This window comes from Myotis yumanensis, unplaced genomic scaffold (assembly GCF_028538775.1).
Source record: "Myotis yumanensis isolate MYYU_CA2020_CCGP unplaced genomic scaffold, mMyoYum1.0.hap1 SCAF_6, whole genome shotgun sequence".
Lineage (NCBI taxonomy): Eukaryota > Metazoa > Chordata > Mammalia > Chiroptera > Vespertilionidae > Myotis > Myotis yumanensis.
This window is the reverse complement of record NW_027223757.1, coordinates 2,230,605-2,256,159: the sequence shown is the minus strand read 5'-3', so window position 1 is coordinate 2,256,159 and position 25,555 is coordinate 2,230,605. Positions and strand designations below refer to the sequence as shown.

The 25,555-nt window shown below is 38.8% G+C and overlaps 1 protein-coding gene across 7 annotated transcripts in view; it reads left to right on the top strand.

Annotated features, from left to right (window-relative positions):
• The window catches only part of QKI (QKI, KH domain containing RNA binding), a 126,559-nt gene that overhangs the window by 46,580 nt on the left and 54,424 nt on the right, over positions 1-25,555 (top strand). For all 7 annotated transcript variants that reach the window (XR_011471795.1, XM_070417366.1, XM_070417367.1 and 4 more), the window contains exon 3: positions 8,474-8,590. Coding sequence is in view for 6 of the 7 variants with exons in the window: in XM_070417366.1 (XP_070273467.1) it covers positions 8,474-8,590 (117 nt within the window). In the remaining variant the exon portion in view is untranslated. The remainder of the gene's footprint in view (positions 1-8,473; positions 8,591-25,555) is intronic.

The window sequence follows — 25,555 nt, the reverse complement described above, 5'->3', positions numbered from 1 at the left end:
GGCTGTGTATAGCTCTGGGGTGACAGGAGAAGAAAGTCTTAGATTCAGTGTTTCAGAAAGGAGGTAGTACGTATAATGTCCTTCACAGTGTTTTTCAATCAGAGGCTTGATGTGGGAATGAGAAGGTGGTATCAGTAGCCCATTGAAAATGTACTCTAGTGTGTACCAATCACATCCTGGGGGTGGGGATATTAATTCAATTGAGAAAGCTTAACATAGTGGAGATAATAGTGGGTTTTTGAGCTAGACAGGCCTAGATTTAGAATCCTGACTCACCCCCTTACTGGTGTTATTTGTCAACAGGTGCCACAGTAATGCTCCATAACAGGCTATCCTAAAACACAGTGCCCTAAAATAACACAAATTGGTTTCTGCTCTTGAGTGTGTACTGCATGTTGGCTAAGGCTCTGCTGGTGAGGCTGAGCCGAGGTTATCTAGGCCTTGATCTAGGCTGGTTGCTGGTGGGTGTTCTGTTGGACTCAGCTCCAAGTGGCAGCAGTTCATGGCAGGTCACTGGAGTGCCGGAGACGAGCCAAATTGCCTAAGCACGTGTAAGGCTTCTGCTCTTGTCCCATCTATTAACATCCTCTTAGCTCAGCAATTGTCAGCTAGGTAGGTTTGGCCCCTCTGGAACATTTGGCGATGTCTGGAAATATTTTTGTTTGGCAAAACTTGGAGGGGTTACTAGTGGCATCTAGTGGGTAGAGGCCAGTTATGCTGCTAAACATCCTACAATTCACAGAACAGCCTCCCACCACAAAGAATTAGCCTGCCTGAGATGTCGGGAGTGCTGAGATGAGAAACAGCACCATCAGGTCCCCTGGCCGCAGTGAGAAGGAAGTGGGGCAGATGTTTGTGAGAATAATTGAGCCTGTCCCTTTGGCTTTGAGCACATATTCCTTTTCTAGAATCTGTGTTCTTGTCTATGAAATTAGAAGGTCTGGCTCAGAATTGTTTGGAGGCATCAAGATAACAAACATATGGCATCTGATAGAGCACTCAATATGGTTCCCGTGAGTGAATAAGAAAAGAAATCCTACCCTTGAAAGAGCCCACAGTCTTATATGAAAGATAAAAGATACTGCATTAAATCATTTAATACTTAAGTTTATCATACATTCATAAAGTGACAGACACGAATGAAGATGAAAGTTATACATAGGCCATCAAACGATAGTTTGGCCCCTTAAGTTACTAAGGACTTGTTTGTGTCCATGGAGCGCTTATAAGCAGTGTGTGAATGGATTTAACTCTGACTGATATAAGTAAAGATGTTATATTTCAATGAGCCAGTAATAATTCTGTCACTAAATGTTCCTAGTTATCAATTTTGAATTATTGAGTAATTGTTTTATAGGGTCTACCAGAGTGGTAGATAAGTTTCAAATATGGCAAGGTCTAGCTATTAGATATTAGTTGTTCTGTGTATACATGAACAGATTAGATTGCTAAACTGTTTGTTTGGGATGTGATATGATGAAATTGTAATGAGACTTTTCTCAGATTTTATATGAAGATATCTGTCTTTTCTGATGTTTGTAAAGTGGGTTTTAATTTTGAATGATTTTAGCCTTGAAAGGTATGTGTTGGATCTAGGCTATTATGATGACATGCATTGTCAAAGGTTTATAAGTTGGATAAATTTCTGTTCAAGTCTTTTTCAAGCTTATAGGATCCAAGCGTGGCAACTGTAGTAATACAGATTTATAATGTTATTCACAGTACTGTTGTCTCATAATAATACTCTTTGTTAATAGTGGAGCAAGAGTTTTATATTCCCTTTAAAAGGGTTTTCCTGGGTTTGCAGAGAAAATTTGGCTAGTTGTAGCTTCTGAATTAGTATAGGTTTATTGCTGTTTTTTGTCTTTTGGGGTTTTTTTTCCCGTTTTTAAAGATTGTCACCTGCAAATTGGCAGATGAATTCAGTGAAGGTCATTTTCATTACTTTTGGTTTTGGTTTTGAAGTTTACTTTTTATATCACTCTGCAAAAATGTATTGAGAGCCTTCAAAGTTTAATAATGTTAAGAATAATAAGCCTTCTCAGAGTCTTAAATGCTGATACTTTCTTTTTAAAGTAATATATTTTAATATTTAAAAAGCTAGCATTCAGAAGGACAAATTAAAAGATGAGGTTAGTTTTTAGGGAAGAATTATTGCTTATAAGCAAGTGTTTTCAGCCTCAGTTGAGATACAATTATGTCTGATTTTTCTATCCAAAAAGTTTGCTAAGATCTGCTCTGTTAAAATTACTGTTGTAAAAGATTTATAAATCAGTTAGATTCCTAGTCCCAGGTATCTCACACCCATATCTTTCAGATTCTCACTGAAATAACAAAAGTAATATAATACAAACTTGGAGAGAAAGCTGCTTCTCAGTGCTATTTATATTTTGGAAACATTGAGGTGTTTGTTGGATATTCAGGGGGAGGGAGAGGTGCTGGTCTGCTCTTGGCCCATCTGAGAGAGCAGTGTCTGCGTCACTAACAGTCGTTCTCCTCTTAGCCTCCGCCCTCCAGCACTGGCAGTGACACGGGAAGGTGATGCCACTCTTAAGTTGACCACCCATCTTGGTGCCGCTTATATTAGGTGACCGACATTTATTTTGTGAGTGAAAAACTCATCATTTATGCCTTTTCTTGGTTTGAATTTGGTGAGCAGACAACTACCGTAGGTTTTGATAGAACCTGCCTCAGTGCACCCTAGAGACATTGAAATCAAACTTCTAAATGAGAATCTTTTGAACTAAATATAGTTACTTATTTCTTTGGGAAAGTATATTGTATGTCTTAATAATAAACCCAACTCTTTAGAACAAAAGAGTTTATGTATAGATTAGGGACTTCTGAAATCTAGTTTTGACTCCTGTAGAAAACTGCTTTTCCCAAGTCCAAGAACAATAGCGTTAAACAGCCTCCCTAGCATAAGTCTGTCCATCTCTCTGTTTCACATTGGCATGATAATTTTTCTTCATTAATTGGTAAGGAATTTATTGAGCTTAAAATGTGTCTGTTTTATTGTTTGAAATTATAGAACAGTGATCGTTTTGGTTAGTTTCTTTTTTATTTGTATGGCTATTTAAAGCAGTATAAATTTGCAATTTTTAAGGATAGATAAAGAGAAAAATAAATTTGCAAATTTATTAGGATCATGAAGGCTAAAGAAGAGATCTGAGTATAAACCAGTAAAATGTTGGTGTCATTCTTCCAGAAGGTTGTGTGTGGCCTATGATAGGCACCTGGCACCGGAATAAGAGACATAATCCTTGCTCTCATGGTACCGTTATAGCTACAGGGCCTAATCTAAGGCAGTGGCAGTTGAAATGAAGAAAAGGGGACAGATTAATGAAAATCTTAAGATTTCCTAGTCTGTTACCTGTGGAGGCTAAGAATGAGAGAGGGCCTTACTGATGGTGCTGTTCATTGAGAATAGAGAATATAGAAGAAGATGGTTTTATAATTAACATTGTAGAGGAATCAAGAGGAAGAGATGATAAGCATACCATAGTAACAGAATGTCATTTAGTTAAAAGCCACTGAAAACTGAGTTGTATTGAACGAGGGTAACATAAGACAGTTATCAGGAGGTCAGGTAGGACTAAAATTTGTGCCCAAAACATATCACTTTCAGAGCTGAATTAATAATTTTGTAGCAATGTGTGAGGTAGGTAATATTTATGCAGCAAAACTTAGGAAATCAATTTCAGAGAGCTTACGCACTATTTAATGAATGGTCAGAACACATATTTCATCTCCTTGACTTATATTCTGGGTCTGAGGTGACACTTGTAAGCTCAATCTTGAATTAAATAATCATATTCTCCTTTCTCTTTTTTGAAGTTATACATATTTGTCATTGGAATATTCATATAAATGGCTCAATTAAGATAAAAAGGATGTATATGATGCTTATGAAGACAGTGATCCCAATCCATAAAGACAGATGAAAATACTGAGACTGGCACGGTGTGGTTACATAGAAATAGTGTAATGCTATGTTATGGGATGTAGGTGAAGAAGACATTACAAAAACAATAACTGAATCTGAAGAGGGTTGTTTTTTTTTTCTAGTTCTTTTTTCTAAGAGAAATAGGAACATCAGTGATGAGAGAAAGTCATTTGATCGGCTGCAGGAGGCCAGGCAAAAGTTTTTATAAGCTTTCTACTAAACATTTTGAATGAGCAACAAGAATGAGAAAACTGAATGTGAGTTCTGATGTGACCAGGGTATATGTTGAAGGTCTTTAGGAGAAAGGCATTATACTATGCTGATTAATCTAGGTGTTCTAGGATTTGGACTACTTTTGTAACCTGTCATGTATTAAATATAGATTATAATGGTAACTGCCTTCCAGGGTTACCCTCATTAAGGGACTTAATGCATGTAGAGTTGCCAAGCATTAGAACCTGGCTCATACCGGAACACTCATTAATAAAACATACTTCTACATACTCAACGCCTAAGAAATAGAGAGTGACATGGTCTTTGCACTCATGATATTTCTGTATTGAAATAGAAAGTGGAAATCATAGTTTTGTTTTTATGACATTATCTGTCATTTGGAATTTATCCTGAGATCAGTCAGCCAGGCTTAACCATTTGAGAAATTTCTGAAATGTATTAAGAGTTCTTGTGCTGCGTATGACTTAGTGAGTGATTTATTACTAGTGGATGAAAAAAAAAACTTAGGATTTCTGTGGACATTTTTTAAGTTGTATCATTCAACAATTTGAACAAGTATTAGTTTCTTCTATGTGCTGTATGTTGTGTGAGGTACTGTGAAGTGTAAAAATAAATTTAAAAATCAGGTGCTGGATCCTGACTTGGGAATGGCCTGCCACAGATCATGGCATTCCATGTGATAGGGGCTCATTGAGGCTGGATACAAAGCACTCTGAGATGGTCACTGTGGAGGAGGAGAAGAAAAAGTACAACTGCCTAGAGCAGAGGTCGCCAACCGGTGGTCCGCGGACCACTGCTGATCTGTGGGGTCCGAAAGGTTGGCGACCACTGGTCTAGAGGTGAGAATAACAAGGAAATCACAGAAGAAACGTGAGCTCGGTATTGTGTAATGAGAGACATTTGACATGGTTGGTGAGAAGGAAGGACAGAAGAAGGTGTTACAGAGAAAATTTCAAAGTACCTGCCATTTTTAGAGAACAGTGAATTGCTTATGTGTCTGAACAGAAAGGTGGTAGCAAAATAAAGGTTTGAAAAGAAGTTTAGAGTCTTTTAAAGGGTTTTGTGTGTAATAAGAGTTTGTATCTTGAACTGTCATATATATTGTCATATACTTACGTCATACAACTCTTGTTGGCTTTTATTGCCTCATATTTTTATTTTAGTTGTCTAGGTAATTTTTCCCCGAAGACTTGTTATATAGCTTCTAGACTAGAGGATATTTTCTTATTCACCTGATTTTTAAAAAAATGGTTTTAGATTCTTTCCCAATTATGTTTATACTCAAAAGATGATTTGTCATGATTTAGGATCTCTAAATTCACAGATGTCCGGTTCTGGTTATTACTGGTTACTGTTTTCCCTCTTTAAGCTGCTGGTGAAAGTGCCTCTTCTTGCATAGCCAACAGAAGATGTGTATAAAGTTCACATATATGTGAACAGTTTTGCAAAATGATTCCTATACTAGTTATTAGGTAGCATAAGAAGACATATTTGGTTGCTTATCTAGAATTAATTTGAAGGTAGAAAAGGAATAAGACATTTGTCAGCCCCAGATGAAGACATTTTGATATATTCATTCTGGTACTTTTAATTAAAAACAGTTGAATAGTCCTCACTTAATGTTATCCATAGGTTCTGTGACTTTAAGCAAAATAAGGAATAATGAAACCAATTTTTACCATAGGTTAATTGATATAAAAAAGTGTTAAGTTCCTAAGGTATCTCATCAATGTTACAGAGAAACAACATTGAACAAGATGATGTTATTTGAGGACCTGCCGTACTGCTAAATAGTCATAACTCTTCTCTCATCTTACACACTTCCATAAGATAGGCTCGCTGGTGTTGATTACACTTGAAGTGGTTCATTTTTTTTTTTTTTGTCATTTGCTAAAGAAAATGCTTCATCAACAAATATACATGTGTGTGTTTCACACCTGTTATGTCACTTAAGTGATACAATGTAAGGTTTGTAAGGTATCTAACTAAAATTCACTTTAGAAATACTAGACACACTATTTAGAAACATTACTAATCTGTAGAAAATAACCCAAAGAAATGCATATTTTTATAGAATATTCCAAAGTTTTAAGCAGAAGTTACTCTTTAACATTTCTTAAAAGTGTTTCACTGAAATGCTTTTGGTGATTCATTTTTTTATTAGTTACCTGTTTTGATAGCCTGTCACAGGAAGTTTTATCTTAATTGTAGATATCTTAAAAGGTTAATGGAAAAACTTACCATAATGCTTCTTTATATTGTCATTGGTAGAAATCTATTAATTCTATTTAAAATGAAGTGAGCATCAGTGAATAACATTAGACATAATTGTTGTTAACCTCTTCTTTAGGCATAAATGTAGTTGAGTCATGGAAAGGTCTGTACTTAAAATGTAGGGCTAATGAATGTCTGTTTTCTCTCTTGTTCTTCTTTGGCTGTTTAAAGTTGCAGTTAGCCCCGGCTGTATGAAATTATTATTTTTGAATGTGTTGTGACATTGTTTTAATTGCATGAAGCTGCAGAACTAGCATGATAAATCAACACAATGAATTTTAATGCAAGGCAAATGATATTAAATTGGCTGCAGTAGACAAAGCAACTGCTATGATTAATTTTTTCATTCTCTGCTTACAATATTCTGAGGATGACCTTGACAGTTTCTACTGTATTAGAATCCCAGTGGTATGCACTTTAATACACTTGAGCTTTGTTGTTCTTAGGTAATAAAAATTGGTTCATTTTTAAGGTTACAAAAATTTTGTGTTATAGATGTAATATGTTGGTTTTGACTGCTTTTAAAACATTGCTTATTAATAAGTAATAACTGTAAGGATTATTTAGCTGTGGTGAAGTCTTTTTCTATATAATTCTAATTCCATGGTTCCAGCAGAAGAGGAAATCTTAACAGCGGCAAGAAGAGGAAAAGGGGTACCTTCAAGGGAGCAACAGTTAGGTGGGTGAGAGTGCAGGGCTTTAGGTCGGGTAAAGAGGTGAAGTACTCTCTGCTGGGGAACTAGTAGGGATAAGGGGTAGTATGTAGAGGTGGATCAGGCACATTTCAGAATTGGGGAGCTTGTAGAGCTAGATCAAGTGCTTAGAGGACAGTCTCAACCTCGGATGGAAAAAGTTGTATCAAAATCTGAGGGAAGAGAGGACTTTGTTCCAGCTGTCCTCATGCACTACCCATCTTTCATTCGTGAGTCACTGAGGCTGTGGGGATGCTGGTCAGCAACTTAGTGAGCAGAGTAAGAGCCATTGAGGCACAGAAGACTGAAGAAGTGCCCTAGCTTAAGCCTTGAGAGCAGCGACTTCTAGCATATGACTTTTATGTAATGACATGCCAGCAGTGGCTCATAAGCAAGGAAAAAATAGGAAGCTGTATGCATACGAATCATTACCTTTGGATTTTTGTGGAAGTGATGGTATTTTATCTCATATGCAGACTATATGTGAGTGAGGAAAATTTACTTTTCAGTTTTCAGAGTTAATCTATGTCTTGCTTCCTCCACTCTCCCTTTGAAAGATAAACTTCTGTATATGAAGGCTAGAAGTTTCTGTTGAGGGATGCTAATTCTTTATTTATGCAATTATTTTTATCACTCCCCTGTCCATGAAAAGAGTTAAGCCTCCTTGCAAAAATAGTATAAGTTAAAGGTAGAAATGGGAAAAAAAAAAATAAGTGTATAGGTATAAAACTTGTAAGGAATGTGATGAAAAAGCATTTACTTTCAAGACTTAAATGTTTAGTATAGGGTGGAATCCAAATTTGGCCACCAGAGTAGAGTTCTGACAGGAGCCCAAAAATATGGTCTCTGAACAGTTGCTTGAGAGAAAGTATAGCTCGTTAGATAAGTAATAAGAATTTTCCCCAAGGATTTTAGTTAAAAAAACAACAACAAATATTATTTAACATAATGAACAGTTCCCTGAACACCATCATTACAGAGTTTTGTAAAAGACATTCGCATTCTTGTGTGGTATCTAAGATTTTGTTATATGCTTTGGTTTAGATTACATGTTAATGGACAGTTCAGTGTAGTACCTTTTTCAGGCAAATGTATTGTTCCTAATTTATAATTTGTATTAATACATATGAAAATTTATTGCTAAACAATGAGCTATTATAACACCCCTCCCCCAAACTTGGCAAGAAATTTATAAGGATTCTTAATTTATTTCAACTTACTATTAAAAAGTATTTCATTTGAGCAAGTAAATATGTATTTTAAAATAATTTTAATATCTATAAATTCAAGCAAGAGAATAATGTATGATGACTTTTTTTCCCCCCAGTTTAATTTTGTTGGGAGAATCCTTGGACCTAGAGGACTTACAGCTAAACAGCTTGAAGCAGAAACGGGATGTAAAATTATGGTCCGGGGCAAAGGCTCAATGAGGGATAAAAAGAAGGTAAGTTTTTAAAAATGGAGGCAAGTCTTTCTGTGAATAATTTAATTAAACTTTTGCATTCTAATAAAATATCAGGTCTTTTGTGTATAAAGCACTACACATTATTTCATGTCAGAAGCATGAACATTTTAAAGGTGGTGTCATGATTTTGCCCTGCTAATTATCATTTTTCATTTAGCCAACTAAATTATCACTCAGTCCGTCTTGTTAACTTACTTTGGTCTTTATAATCCAGGAGCTTCCAATTTGGGAATTAGTCAAACTGTAATGTTGTATATATAAAAGTATGTAACTAAAACTTTGGGAAATCTAAAATGTTTGAGATTTATATGAGAACAGTCAAATAAATAAGTTTGCATGTATGTCAAATCATTTGTAGAATTAGTAAACAGAAAAGGCTTTTAACTAGCCTCAGTTTGGTTTCATCAACATTCTGTGTTGATCACAAGTTTTCTAGACATTTTACTTTATATTGTGTCTGGTTTTTGTTTTTCTTTCTACCTCTTGTTTTTCTAGTTTAATTAATAAAGACCTAACTATCTACTTTAAATACTGTTTTTAGGGAGGTTTTATTTGCCTAGTTTCCTTTTGTCGAGTGAATACTTTTGACTTTTTATTTGTGTAAAAAATGTTTGACTTATTTTTTTAAATAACCTAGATTTTATTGCCAATTGATTAAACTTACTGTTAGGAAGGGTTGTTGTTTTTTGTTGTTTTGATTTTTTTAACATATTGCCTCGAGAGGGCTATCAAATGACACCTGTGGTCAGCTTATGTTGCAGCATGTGCATTGAATTGCTTTGTGGAGCTCATGGAACCAACACCAGACCTAAAAGGTATTCTCACTTGATGCTGATACGCTGCTTTTCTGAGCTTCCCACCTCGTTTTGTTTAAGCTCTCTCATTGACCAAATCTCAATCACTCTTTTCTCCCTGTAGATAAAATAGTAGCTAAAAAGTTGGGAGTAAAAAAATCCTCACTGATATTATCTTTTAATCTTATAGCTTTTTTTTTTTGTCATCTGAGTTTAAAGATACTTTGAGGCAAGCTTGTGCGTTCCTCTTCAGTATATTTAGATGTATTTAAAACATTTTATTAGGATCTTAAGTATTAGATTCTAGATTCTGATTCAATTAGGTGACATGCATTTTTGTGTTGCCATGCAGTTTTGGTTCCCACGCTTGCACTTAGGGTTGCATTGGCATTAAGTAGTGCTACTTTCATAGCCTGGTCGCAAGGAGATGAAACCTCGACAACTGAGGACAAATAAATCTTCACCAAAAGATGATTGTTTCTGCTAGTTTAAAAAGCTACTGTTATCAGGCAGTTAACAAAACATGTTTTTTTCCTCTTCTCTGCTTCTGTTAATTCTGTAGTAATGTCCTGCGCTTATGGCACTGGTGCACACATAGACATTGTGGACAAGAGCTTACAAGTGTGTAGTGAGACGCGATGAGTCTGTGTAACTAGGATTGAACTTGTAGCCTGAAAAGCATTTTCTGCTCTCTTTGGCAGAAGAACAGAATGGTTAGGAGAGTGAGTTCTGCAGCCAGATCACTTCGGTGTGAATCCTGGTTCTGTCACTTTGGTTTTGTTGGACAGATTAATCTCTTCATGGTTTGTAAAGTGGGACTAGTAATGTCACTTATCTCTTATGGTGGTTGTGAGAGTTCAATTAGTTCTAAAACACTAGGAACTGTGTTTCAGTGTATAGTAAGTGATCAATTAATGTTAATCATTGTTCTTAATAAGTTTAGCCAACACTGTTTGATAGTACATTTTGTGTTTAAACGCATAGGTTTAGTTTTTTAAACTCTGGAAATGACAGTACTTGCTGTTTTGTGACCTTTGAATGTCCTATATTCTCATGGCTTTTCTATTCTGTGTCTCCGGGTGGTGTGTCCATATCCTGCCTTGTCTACTTTGTTCTTAACCTCAAGTAGAAGCAAATTCACACATTTTATTTATTTTTAATTTGTACTATTGTCTACTAAAATTTATTAAAGCTTACAGAATGTACATGCAGGGTAATATTAAAATAGGACACCAAAAATTGGCTATAGATTACATTTTTAGTTTTATTAAAAGCTACAGGTGAACATACCTTGGGCATATCAAGTTAATTGGAATGGCTTCCATATGTTCGGTATTAGCGTATATGAATTCTGTGAAGAATTGATAGATTTAGAATACTAGGAGTGCTTTATATAATCTTAATTTAAATTGATTACACATAATAAATTAACCAAATCTTCTTGGGTTATGCTGTAGTTTATTTATTGAGCTGTTAAAAATGTTAATAATAGTAAAGTCAAAATGGAAAGTACTACTATTTGTTTGTTGCCTGTTATTTTGAAAAAAGACAATGACAAACAGACGGAGACAAAAAGAGGTATTGATGTAAAGAATAAGCCTGGTTGAGGTATATTTCTGGTACTTCAAAGGAAAGTCCATTGACTACTTTTTTTTTCCTGTAGAGTTGTCAATTTATGCCAAGTGAAGAAAGCTAGAGATTAAATATCATTTTATTTCTTATGATTGAAATGCTATTTATTGATCTGAGTCACAAGGAGATGAAATCCTTTACTCGTCTGGTAAACTCAGTATTTATGGAGTATTTCTCTGGTGTTTGATGAATGCCTGCCACATGGTAGGACCTGGAAAAAACTATCTGGGAAGGAATACATGTTTCATTCAGGTAATTCATGGAGGCATAGATGCCCTCCTGCCCTGACGCTCCAGGTCCCCATAAAATATTTTGTAAATAGAGAAAATTATAAACCCTATGTGCTTTAATTCTGTTGGGAAGATAGTACTGTATCTTTCTAAGCTGCTGGTTTGAAGCAATGGAATGAATATGCCACTTCAAACTTTATTCTCTTGGATTGATATTACTTTAGTATTATAGATGGCCACAATAGCATTGATTTTGAATAAAATGGAACTTAAGAGCAGGAACTGCAGTCAGACTTCATGAGAGGCGTGGAAGCTTGTCTGTGCCAGCCAACATAGGGCACTGCTCATCCTCAGCAGGTGGACTGGGCTTGTCTCTGTCATTAAGTATATGGTAACGGGGTCTGCAAGTGGAAGCCAGTGTCTTATGGATAGTCCTTTTGAATTATAGTATACTCTGTATCATGAATTATTCTAAGTACTTTACACATATTGAATTGATCTGAGTTTTATTATTTCCATTTCGTAGGTGAGGAAACTGAGGCTCAAGGTGGTTGAGTAATTTGCTAAAGGTCAGCTGCCAAAAAGGTAGCAGTCAAAATTTGAACCTAATCTTCTAATTATAAGCCATTTCTAAGAGTGAAATCAACCTAAGAAATATTAGAAGAACTTAAATATTGAGTCCTCTAAACTTTAACTATGAAGTCAGTGTGGTTCCTTTTTGGGACCACAAATAAGCTTTTTGTTTATTCCCTCAGTGATAATATATTTTGAAAATTTTCTGTGCATCATTCTTTTTATTTTCAGAAATCCTTCCTTTAGACAGGATTTAATCCCTTGTTTACTGATGGGAAACAAATTCTTGAACAGATTAGAGATGCTAGAGAAGTAATTTTGAGGACAGAATACTATTGGTTTTTTTTGTAGGGTTTTTTTTTGTGTGTGTAGTTTTTGCAGGGGCCGCATGAAGGGCTGTGGGAAAATGTCGAAAGAATGGTCACCTTCAAAAAACAGGTGGCAGTCGAAACTAGTGTAGCAGATGAAAACATGGGTCATTAGGATGGAAGACTGATGTGTACACAATTAGATCCTGGATGAATTATTGTGGAGAGCAGTTACTACAGTGGTAAATGAAGTACACCGTTGGAAATCTTTAGGAATGGTCTTCGTCGGGAACACTTTGGAGACTTTTCTTATCCACATCCATTAGTTTTCTGAGACCCCCCTGTCATAAACAGGAAAAGCTAAGAAGCCATGCCTGTGTTGGCCAACGGTGTTGATGGGTGAAATGTGTACAGTTGATTAAAACCAGTTCAGTCAAATGTTGTGTCTTCTGGAAACTCGCAGTGAGACTCAGCAATTCCACTTAGAGCTCTGTGCTTGAAGTGAAGGAATGTGCACTCAGAGGGTCAGATGGCCCTTCAGGGCTGCTAATCGCAGTGCCAGATGGTAGCTGCTGCTGCACGGTGTGTAGTGTCTTATTCACACCATCAACAGCCTCAGAAGATAGTTTTACGCTTCCAGCCATGGAGGCGTAAAGAGGAGAAGTAACTTACCCAGCCCCTTGTTTCTAAATAACAACTGCGCAAAATTCAAACACATGAGACGTTCAAACTCTACAAATTATTCTCATGAGATTTGGGCTTTGAATTTAATTCCGTTTTTAACTTTACATTTGTTTCCTAAATATATTTACCCATAGAGTCTCTTTTTTAAGAGATGTTTCTATAACTTCTTGAGAAAGTACATTGTTTTGTGGAATATGATTTATGAAATGTTAGAGAAGGCATATTTTATCATTGTAAACATAAGTAGACTTTTTAATATCATTTTACATGCTATTTTTCATATATGTATATTACACATTTTCTTAAATATCTCACATTTCTATTTTTTATGGTTAATATTTATTTTGATACGTGATATTTTTAGGAAAGTTTAAAAGTACAAATGATCTGAAAAAAATTAACTGTACCTGATCCTTTCTCTCTAGATCAGTGGTTCCCAACCTGTTTTTGGCCATCCCCACCTAAGCATCTCTAAAATCCTGAATCCCCCTCCCCCCCCCCCCCGCGCCCCCCCCCCTCGCCCCGTGACATACAATTCTTATTCAAAAAGTGAACTCCTATTCACATGGAGGAAGCCTAAAAGGCCATTAACTTGGTCTAAACAAGCTTCTAAAGAACATGGCATCCATGAAAGAGAAAAATAAAAGAATGAACAGTTGAAGCACTGAGGAAGAAAACACTAAGAAATTGTTAAAAAAAAAAAATATGAAATGGTATGAAAAATAGCAAATAGTTTTAAAACATAATAGAGAACTGAAATGCATAAATATATCACAGTATATATTTATGTGCTGTATATGAGGCCTCTAGAACCATAAGAAATGCAAAAAATTTACTGTTAATAACTCATTCTCAAATTGCCCCCCCTGCGGGGGGGTGTTCCCATGTTGGGAACCACTGCTCTAGATACTACTCTTGTTGACTGTTTTGGTATGTCTTCTTGTAGATTGTTCTTCATGAAGTTATATGCATGTTCACATGTGCTATCGGCTGTGTATCATATTATACATGATGCTTTATCATTAGCGTTTTCTCCTGCAGCTCTATTCTGTCCTGTGTCAATTCACCAAATAGTTGAGCTTTAGAATGTCTTAAGACTTTGTGCTGGGTGATAGGAAGCACAAGTTTTTGGTGGACATACTAAAGTGGCTGTGATCAATATGACACAACATCAAGTATAAGCATGTTTGCAAATAGCCTGTTGTATTTATCTCTGAATACTTAGTTTTCTTTTAGCAAAGGTATAGTTTGTTTTAAAAACTTTCATCATGGTAAATTTTAAATAATATTTATTCATCACCCAGTGTCAGCATTGCCTGTCTCTTTCCATGTGTGCCCTCACTCCCCCTTCCATTCCCCCAGATGATTTGGGGAGTAAATTCCAAACATAATTTCATTTGTAAATATTTTATTAGTTTCTAAAATAGAAAGGCTCTTTGTTATTGTGTTTGTTTTTTTTATCACATTTTCTTTATGTCATCAAATACCTAGTCAGTGTTCAATTTCTTCCTGTCTCATAGATGTGCATTTAAAAAAGTTTGTTTGAATGGCGTCCAAATGAGGGCTATAGACGACATAGCAATTGATTGATAGGGCTCTTAATGTCATTCTCCCCCTCGGCCCCATTTCTCTGCAGTTTATTTGTAGAGGCGCTGAGCTCTTTGTCCGGAGCTGATTGCATGTTCGTGGTGGTGTTTAACACTGTTCCCTGTATTCCTTGTAAATGGCAGTAAGGAAGTTTTCCCCACAGTCAGATCTCCTGCCCTCCCTTCCTCATTTTCTCCCTTTCTGAAGAATATTTCACAAGCAGTGTTGTGGTGTTGGCACAGAAGATCCAGTTTCCTCTCTGATTTTAGCAATCATTGGTGATTGTTTCTTAGGCTCTTTTTCAGAAGGAGTTACAAAATAACTATATCCTGTTTTCTTCATTCCTACCAGCGAGATTTACTTTCATAGGAAAGGCTGAATAAATGCTCAGTTCCTTATTCACTAGTTTTAAAATAGAGAGTTGGTTCCTAGGGACCCTGCAAAGGTGAAAAGAGTGTTTTCTTTTGAGTATCATTCTGAATGCATTGAAACAGTTTTGATGTGTTTCAGTTCTTTGCAGTTAATGTTTTTAACTAATTATGATGTTTGGCCTGTGGGCATCTCTTCCAGTTCACCTCAGTCCTTTTGACACAGTTGTAGTAGTTGTGGCTAGTAACTTTGCTTTCTGGAGTACTACCATAGTCCATGCTCGCCTTTTACTATTTCTTCTCCAGAACTAGAGTCAGCCATTTCTTTAAGAAGCCTTGGTACTGTTAGTGGAAATAGCATTTAGAGGTTGCACTCGGGGCTGTAGCTATGCTCATTATTTGTAGACCCTTTCAGCACAGAGAGAGGAGATTCATACACACACAGTCACACACAGGAATATAGATACATTTCTACACATTCATTCTTATTCGAAACCAAGTTCACAGTATTTTATTTAAGGGATCTTTTTAACTGTGTTGTCTTTCCATCACACTGAAAATCCTGGTTCCTAATGATTCATTTCCTTTATTCTAAAATACACAAAACATGCCAGAATTACAATAAAGGACACTAGCCAACAGCACTGTCGGGGAAATTTTCTGCAGTTTTTGTTACTTTCTTTGCTTGTTTTTTCTTTAATTGAATTGAGAGAGAGGGTGGGAGGGGGGTGGGGGAGGGACACATCGATAGGGACGGAACCCGCAACCCAGGTTGGTGTCCCAACCAGCAATCAGACCCAGGGCCCCTTAGTGGACGGAAGCCCAGCCAGCCAGCACACCAGCCGGGGCAGCAGCTCTTACACTTGGAGGTGTGTTTCACATGAGAGACAAGTTACTGTGTTTGAGAACAGCAGCTGTTGTTGTGTAAGTTAGGTCATCGTATGGGCACAGGTAAGCTCATTTGTTGCACCTGGTTTTCAGTTTTAAGAATTGCTTAAATTATTCTTCTATTACTTGTAACATTTACAATGGTTTCCAAGTCAAATGTATAATGTAGGAAATTTTCAGAGAAGTTTAGCTTTTATTTCTGGTTGCTTTATTTATTTCCCCCTGTGCCGTTTGTGTAAATTTTTAATGTAGTTTTTGGTTTAGGCTTCCATTTCTTTTTTTTTTTTATGTAAAGTTACAGAAGTATGACAATTGTGTATTGTATGTGTGTAGTTTCTCTTTTTTCATAGATCATTATGTATTCTATACTTTCCTACACCTTGCTGAGTATATATTTACTTAATGGTATATTGTTGAGATCACTTAATTGGGAGTATATAAAAATAGTTTTATTCCTTTTAATAACTTCACCGTATCCGATTGTGTGGGTATACCATGAATTATTTCAGCATTCCCCTGTTAATGGACATTTGAATTGATTCTAGGCTTTGTTGTTAAACATAGGCAGAGTGCTGCCTTGAATAGCTTCATATGTACATCTTTACCTGTATTTGCTAGATTGTATTTTGGTTAGAATTCTAGAAGTGCTATTACAATATGTCATTTTGCTAGGTAGGGCTAAATTCCTATTTCTAGGGGCTCTTATTTTGCATTACCATGAGCAATCAATTTAACAGATTCTCCAACAGATTTAAACTTTTCTGTTTTATGAGATGTTAAAGACATTGTTTTAGAATCTATTCCATCAGAGTGTGTGTGTGTGTGTGTGTGTGTGTGTGTGTGTGTTACAAGGTCATTGCTCTTGTGAACATTACAACCATCTTTGGTTTCCTAGTTAGTCATTTACTTGCAATATGTTGCTATTTTCCCCATCAAGCCCATTTAAAATAATGGTTAGACATAGTTGAAATGGTATTATTGTAACAGGGCTTAAGGTACATTATAATCATAATAAATTTCTAGTTGGGCCTAAGATACTAATTACTATTTAAAATGTTTTCAAGAGGAAAAGTAATATGATTTTCTATTAGATTACGTACCCTTTTTTCAGCCAGGATTCCTCATATGAAACACAGAACTTAGAAATTCTTCAGTTTTACTGGGAGTGGTTCATAACGAGTATCATTATAGAAGTGTAGGAGAGAAGTTAGTCATCTATAATTTATGCCTTGGGCCAGGCATTAAGACTTGATTCTCTTATAACCCTATGAGGAATGGTTTTTTTCCTCTACTTTATTTTTTTTTTTTTAAATTGACTTCAGAGAGAGGAAGGAAGAGGGAGAAAGAGATAGAAACATCAGTGATGAGAGAGAATCATGGATCAACTGTCTCCTGCACACCTACCAGGGATCCAGCCCAAAACCCAGGCCTGTGCTCTGACCAGGAATGAAGCCATAACCTCCTGGTTTATAGGTTGATGCCCAACCACTGAGCCAAACTGGTGGGCTTTCCCTCTCCTTTCTATTTCTCCCTCGCATCCCCTCCTTTGCAGTCAGAAGAGACTGAATGAAGGCCGCAGGCAAGTGACTAGGCCTTAGCTTTGTCTAGAACAGTGGTCGGCAAACTCGTTAGTCAACAGAGCCAAATATCAACAGTACAATGATTGAAATTTCTTTTGAGAGCCAAATTTTTTAAACTTAAACTATATAGGTAGGTACATTGTTATTAACTTAATTAGGGTACTCCTAAGCTGGCCTTTGCTAAAAACATCCTCAGTCTGATTGAGGTACGTTCGCTGAGGTCAACCCCTTCCAACTCTCCCATCCACACTCGTCTTGTATACTTGTTTCATCTATCTCCTTTCCGAAAACCGACTTCTGCGCATGGGCCACGAAGTTTCAATCGCACTGTACGTGTGCGCCTGCACGTGGTATTTTGTGGAAGAGCCACACTCAAGGGTCCAAAGAGCCGCATGTGGCTCGCGAGCTGCGATTTGCCGACCACTGGTCTAGAAAGTTCTTCTTTGTGTTGAGATAAAATCTTTATCTTGGAAACTTAAATTCTTTGATCTTAATTTTACTTCAAATTCAAAACAAATATATTCTCTTGAACCTTAGAGCCTTTGACGTATTGATTACAGTATTTATGTACAGTGGGGCCTTGACTTACGAGTTTAATTCGTTTCGTGACGGAGCTCGTAACTCAAATTACTCGTATGTCAAATCAATTTTCACCATTACAATGACACGTGATGCTGGGCTGATGTGGCGTTCACTGTGAAGTTCGCTGGGCCAACTAGCGGTGGGGTATCTGAAGCTAGCTTGTAACCCGAATTTTAGCTCGCAACTCAAGGCAAAAAATCAGCCAAGAGACGGCTAGTATCTCAAAACTCGTTAGTTGGGACACTCGTAAGTCAAGGCCCACTGTATTAAAGACATCCTACTGGAGCTGTAAACTCATTCCCAAGTAACTTGAGACTTTCTTTTTCAGTGTAATGCGATATGACATTTCATTCAACCTCAAGTGATTGATTTGCTTTTGTTGTGTTGTTTTGTTTTGTTGTTTTTTTTTTAAGTGAAAGGAAGGCCTACTTTTCTGGAATAGTTTAAATCAGTGCTTTTCAAATGATCTGAAATAAAAGACCATCTCAAAAAAGTAAAATCTAATAACATTTCTTATCAGAGAAATGGAATTCCTAAAATATGTTAATTTAAACCGATTTAGAACTTTTTATGTCACAGGCAAAATTATCCAGTTAGAATGCTGTAACTGTTTCTCACACAATCCTGATTTCTATACGTGGAAGCTACACTGCCAAGCAGCACTGGCTGGAATGGTTGAAATACCAGCTTGTCACATGATCTGCTGGGTTCTCAGAACTGTAAACTAGCCCCGGGGTCCTCTCTTCTGCTTCTGTCCACTCTTCTCACCCTCTTGTTTTTGCTGTGCATATTTTTAAAATAAAATTTATGTCAGAATATTGACATTTTTGTTCATTTGGTTACAAGTTCATGAAAATTCAGTGTTTTTTCAGATTGGATCGTGTTTCCATACACTTACAGTAGAGTCACTGCCCCCATTGATTAACAAAGATATGAAGGATTAGAAATAAACACTGTACTGTTATTTATTTTAAAGTGCAGTTATTAAATTTTGCGAAACACTCTTTGAGGGGTAAAAAGATGTACCCATTGACAATAAGCCTTTGTTTTCATTAGTAAAGTAGCACTTTAAGTAACCTGTAAAACTTGAGCTAATTACTCTGCCACAGATCTAATACCAAGAAGAGTTAATTACCCATGCCTAATGAAATGAGACATGAGTTTCAGTGAAAAGGGAGAGTCCATTTTATCACTAGATGCTGTTAATGATTCTTTTAAAATTAAGACTTGATTGGATTGCAGTCAGTTTAGTTAAGGAATATGTGAGCACCTTGCAGTTTTGTGGTCTGTAACAAATTTTCTTTTTAAAGGGCTCCATTTTCTGTTGACAGAATTGCTAGTGGAATGTTGCTTATGTTATATTATTCTGCATCAATTGATCAAGGAACTTCGATTGGGAAGTTTTTCATACAGAAATATTTTTTGGCATTTATCTTTATTGTTAAAAGTATTACAGATGACCCCTTTTCCACCAATTCCCCTCCTCACCCCGCTCCAACTCTCTCCCCAGGCCTTCACCTTCATTTATATGACTGAACGGTCTTATCCATTTCAGTCATATTAATGAAAAATTATTAGACTGAAACATTCATAAGCCTAGTGACCCATCCTATTCTGTGCTAGTTTATTTTTATATTTACTCCTTTGGTTATGAAAGGTCACTGTTTAAAAATATTACATTGTTGTTCTTTTTATTTTAAAACATGTTAATTTTTAAAATATATTTTTATTGATTTCAGAGAGGAAGGGAGAGAGAAATAGAAACATCAGTGATGAGAGAGAATCATTGATTGGCTGCCTCCTGCATACCCCCTATGGGGATTTAGCTCGCAACCTGGGCATATGCCCTTGGCTGGAATCGAACCTAGTACCCTTCAGTCCACAGGCCAAAAAAGTTGTAAGAGTGCTACAATGAATTCCTGTATATTCTTCACCCAGATTTGCCATTTTAAAAAACATTTGTACAATTCTGAGCCCTGTATGTGCTTTGTCTCTGTTTATACATGTATATGTATATACATATACTTGCACACACTGGCAGATTTCATATTTACAAATTCGCCTACTTGCTAAAATTTATTAGTAGTTCCTAAATTAACAAGTGTGGCTCATGATTTCGCAGTCACTTATGGACATGTTCAGATTAGCAGAATGATTTGAGTCACCAAACACTCTTGTTCTCAGCTGAGGTTGAATAAGGCGACACCAGTTTTCTTTCTTCAGCTCTCATACTGTGAATAAGTGTCCCTTTCATTGTCTATTTTGTGCTATGATGTTTGCATATTTGTGCTATTTTTTGGCAATTTCAGTGTTAAAATGCCCCCCCCCCCCCCCCCCCTTGCATAGTGGTGTCTGCTGTCTAGTGTTTCTAAGCACAAGAAGGCTGCCATGCACGCGCTGGAGAAGCTTCATTCAGGAGTGGCCTTCAGTGCTGCGGGCTGTGAGGTCAGTGTCATGAATCGACAGTACGGGTTAAATGAGATGTCTTTAAACATAAGCACACAAACAGGGTTATATTGATTGGTTTATGAACGTGTGACTAGAGGCTGGCAGGAGCATAACCTTGTATTTCTTCTAGGGGCAAACCCTGTATTTCCTCAGGAACAGTGGTTCAGTATTCTCTAATTCAGTGTTTGCACTGACTTTACAGAACATCATTAAGGAGAATAGACTGTGTGTGTGTGTGTGTGTGTGTGTGTGTGTGTGTGTGTGAGAGAGAGAGAGAGAGAGAGAGAGAGAGAGAGAGAGAGAGAGAGAGAATGATTCTGCCCCAGAATCCTGGCCAGATCACACATTGCACTGGTGTCTGATTTGGAATAGTTTCTCAGCTTATAGTCCTTCATGATTTGCACTTTTCTTTCTCAGGATTAGATACAGGCTATGCATTTTTGGTAAGGATATTTTTAAAAAGTGATGTGTTCTCAGCATATCATATTAGCAGACATGTCAGTTTCTTTTTATATGTTAACTTTGATCATTTGGTTAAAATGGTATCAGTCAAATCTTTTCACTGTAGAGGTAACTCCCCTTTTAAATTAATAATCGAAGGGGATACTTTGAAAATTTGTAAATATCCCGTTCCCAACAAAATGTTGGCTAGTGGTTTTAGCTTTGATTAATGACTCTTGCTCTAATCTGTTATTACTCTACCACAGGTGTTTGCAAAATTGTTTATTTTTCTAACTTTGTCATTTTCTTTACGTCAATTAGTTGACATTCAGTTGTAATGAATATACTGCCTGTCATTTCTGATAGGTTAAGATCTCTTTCTATATCACATTATTCCTCCTGCCACCCGCCTTGTTGATTTTAGAATTTCTGTCCCCTGACTGGAATCTGTGAATTCCAGACTGCATTCTTACTGGGACTTGGTGGAGTGGGGGTGAGGGGGTGATAATGACAGCAATGCTGTGGTGTTGGTGGTGGTAAGGCTGCAACACACTGAGCACTTACTGTGACTTAGGTGCTGCTTTATCAGCCCATGTGAATCAGCCCATGTAATCCTCAGACAGCCCTGTGAGGTAGCTGCTGTTGCTCTTCTCATTTTATCCACGAGGAAATGGAGGCCCAGGGAGGTTACCCAACTTCTGATAAACTGGCCTGGGAGTGTCTAATAAGATTTTAACTCAGCCTGGCTTGAGTGTATGAGTTTAATCACTGCATTGTGCTTTTCCTTATTTCTATTCTTTCTGTATTTCTCCAGCAGCCAGAGCAAATTTTTAAATAATCCTGCCATTTATTTCCATGTCTTTAGTAAGAGCCAGCTCTTTACGGTGCTCTGCAAGACTTCTCTTCCATTTGTCACTTCAGTGACTGAACTCCTGCCTGTCCATTCTTGAATGTTTGGTCTCACTAGTCCCCTTGCCTGGAATACTCTTACCCTGGTAGCTGTAACTTGATCCCTACTTTATTCTCCTCCTTATAGTGTTACTAGAGGCCTGGTGCACAACATTTGTGCACTGGAGGGAGAGGGTCCCTCATCCCGGCCTGCACCCTTTAGTTGGACATCTTTAGTTGGAGGCAGGAGAGGCTCACACCATTGCTGCTGCTCTCTCCAGCTGTCAGCCCAGCTTATGGCTGAGCAGTGCTCCCCCTGTGGGAGCTCACTGACCACCAGGGGGCAGCTCCTGCATTGAGTGTCTGCCCCCGGTGGTCAGTGCATGTCATAGCGACCAGTTGATTTGCATATTATCCTTTTATTATATAGGACTAGAGGCCCTGTGCACAAAAATTTCTGCACTCGGGGGGGACGGGGGCTCAGTCCGGCCTGCGCCCATTTGCAGTCCAGGACCCCTTGGGGGATATCCACCTGTCGACTTAGGCCCACTTCCCGGGGGATCAGGCCTAAGCTTGCAGTCAGACATCTTTCTGGCAGCCAGGGAGCCCTCGGGGGATGTCCGACTGAAGGCTTAGGCCTCCAAGGGATCGGGTCTAAACCGTTAGTTGGACATTCTTAGTGCTGTAACGGAGGTGGGAGAGGCTCCTGCCACCATCACTGTGCTGGCCAGCCATGAGCCAGCTTCTGGCTGAGTGGCACTCCCCATATGGAAGTACACTGACCACCAGGGGGCAGCTCCTGCATTGAGCATCTGCCCCCTGGTGGCCAGTGCGCATCATAGCAACTGGTCATTCTGCCATTCAGTCAATTTGCATATTAGCCTTTTATTATTATTACTAGAGGCCCGGTGCACAAAAATTTGTGCACTCGGGGGGAAGGGGGGGTCCCTCAGCCCGGCCTGTGCCCTCTTGCAGTCTGGGACCCCTTGGGAGATAACGACCTGCTGGCTTAGACCTGCTCCTGGGTGGCAGAGGGCAGGCCCAATCCCTAGGTGCAGCCCCTGGTCGGGCTCAGAGCAGGGCCAATTGGGGAGTTGGGGCGCCGCCCCCTGTCATGCACAGAGCAGGGCGGATTGGGAGGTTGCGATGCCACCCTCAGTCACGCTCAGGGTAGGGCTGATTGGGGGGTTGGGGCACCGCCCCCTATCACACTCTAGGCAGGGTCGATGGGGAGGTTGCGGCGCCACCCCCTGTGACGCACAGAGCAGGGCCAATCAGGGGGGGTTGGGGCTCCGTACCCTGTCATGCACAGAGCAGGGCCCATCAGGGGGTTGAGGAGCTCCCCCCTGTCACTCACAGAGTAGGGCCGATAGGGGAGTTAGGGCACCGCCCCCTGTCACACACACAGCAGGGCGGATCAGAGGGTTGGGGCGCCGCCCTCTATCACCCACAGAGCAGGGCCGATCAGGGGGTTGGGGCGCCGCCACTGTCACACTCAGGGCAGGGCCGATGGGGAGGTTATGCTCTACCCCATCACACAGAGCAGGGCCCGTGTAGGGTGGGGGGGGGGGGGGGCGCCGCCCTCTATCACCCACAGAGCAGGGCCGATCAGGGGGTTGGGGTGCCGCCACTCTCACACTCAGGGCAGGGCCAATGGGGAGGTTATGGCTCTACCCTGTCACACACAGAGCAGGGCCTGTGGGCGGGGAGTTGGGGCACAGCACCCTGTCACACACAGAGCCGCTGGGCGATCAGGGGGTTTGGGCGCTGCCCCCTGTCACGCTGATCCTGGTGCTGGGAGGCATATTACCCTTTTACTATATAGGATAGAGGCCTGGGGGCTGGCTGGTTTGCCCTGAAGGGTGTCCTGGATCGGGGTGGGGGTCCCCACTGGGGTGCCTGGCCAGCCTGGATGAGGTGATGATGGCTGTTTGCAGCTGGTCACACACCCTTCAGGGTGGGGGTTTCCACTGGGGTGCCTGGCCAATCTGGGTGAGGAGCTGAGGGCTGCTTTCAGGCTGGCAGTTGACTGAAGCTCCCAACCTCTCCTTTTTTTCTTTTTATTCTGGGCCAGCTTTAGCTCTGGCTCTAGCTCTGAGGCTTCCGCTGCTGAAAGCAGGTATCTGGTTTGTTTGCGTTCTATAATCGAAACAATGTATAACTCCAGCTCTGAGATCCCAGCCGGCTGAAAGCTGGTTTCTGGGGTTTTGTTTAGCTTCTATAATTGTTACAATGTTTCTTAGAGTTGCAGCTCAGAGGCCGGCAGGTCAGGCGGGGAACGTTGGAGTCTGCAGTCACTGGAGCAAGCAAGCCTCATGTTCGCTTCCAGCTGCCTGGCTGCCAGCCGCCATCTTGGCTGACAGTTAATTTGCATAAGGATATGCTGATTAGCCAATGGGAAGGGTAGCAGTCGTATGCTAATTACCATGTTTCTCTTTTATTAGTGTAGATATAGGATGTCCCTATTTCCCCCTTTTGCCCCCTCTACCCAGCTCTTGCCCCTCTCTGGCCATCACCATACTGTTGTCTGTTGTCCATGGGTTGTGCATATATTTTCTTTGGCTAAACCCTTCTTTAAATTCACTTCTTTAAATTTTTATTTTCAGATAAGTGCTTATAACTGCACTATTATATATTTTCTATTATATCATTTAGAATTAAGATATTTTTTAATTGAACCCCTGTAAATTTTAGCACAATTTAATAAATTATGCTAGAAGCAATTAGGAGATTTTTCATGTAATGCAGATACATTTCAAATAATACTTTATTTTTAATTTTTTAATATTTTAATTTGAAATAATCTCATACATGTAAAAAACTATAAAATACTACAGCATATTATATGTACCCTTCACCCAATTTCTTAGGTGTTAATAATTTAAACATAACCATTATACAACTAACAAAATTTGGAATATATTTTTCTTATAATCTCTTTAATGTTACTTAATCCCTTTACTTTGTTTTTGTTAATCTTCACCCAAAGATATTTTTCCATTGAGTTTTAGAGAGAGGGAAGGGAAAGGGAGAGACACATTGATTGGTTGCCTCCTGCACATGCTCTGATAGGGACTGGGGATCAAGCCAGCAACTGAGGTACATGCCCTTGACTGGAATCGAACCTGGGACCCTTCAGTCCACGGGCTAATGCTCTATCCACTGAGCAAAACAGGCTGCAGTTTAATTCATTTACTTTTAATCTATATGTGTCTTTATATTTAAAGTGGGTTTTGTTTTTGATTCGCCCTCATAATCTGTCTTTTAATTGGTGCATTTATGCCACTGACTTTCAGAGTGCTTACTGATAGAGTTACTGCCATATCAGGTGGCTTCTGGGGTTGGCCTGCCGCCCAGGATCGGATCCCATCATGGGCGGCAGGCAGGCGGCTTCTGGGGTCGCACATGGGGGCCTGGATGGCAGCTCGTGCTGGCCTGCCCTACCTGCAGTATTCAAATTCGCCGCCATCTTTGTTGGCGGTTGATTTGTATATCACTGTGATTAGCCAATGGGAGGTGTAGCAAAGGTATGGTCAATTACCATGTTTGTCTATTAGATAGGATTTTCAAATACCTTCCATTTTGTCAATCCCATCTTATCACCTCCTAAACCATCAGACCATTCTTACTGCCCCTTACACGTGTTATTCACAAGTTTTTTAACACGTAGAATATTTCCTCTACCTTTCAAAGTTTGCTAAGTAATTTATTAAGTTGTGTGGTTTTTTAAAAAATTTCTTTACTCTGGACCAGACAGAAAACTGGGAGTTTCTTGTTCTCGAGCTTAACTCAGAAAGGAAGACAGGAAATAAACAGGTAAGGAAATGATCAGGACAGTTTAGATAGTGACATAATAAGTGTGGTCATTGTAGGTAGCTGACACGGGAGGCTAAGGGCTGAATGTTTCCGGGTGAGATGAAAACAAGTGCAAAGACACTGAG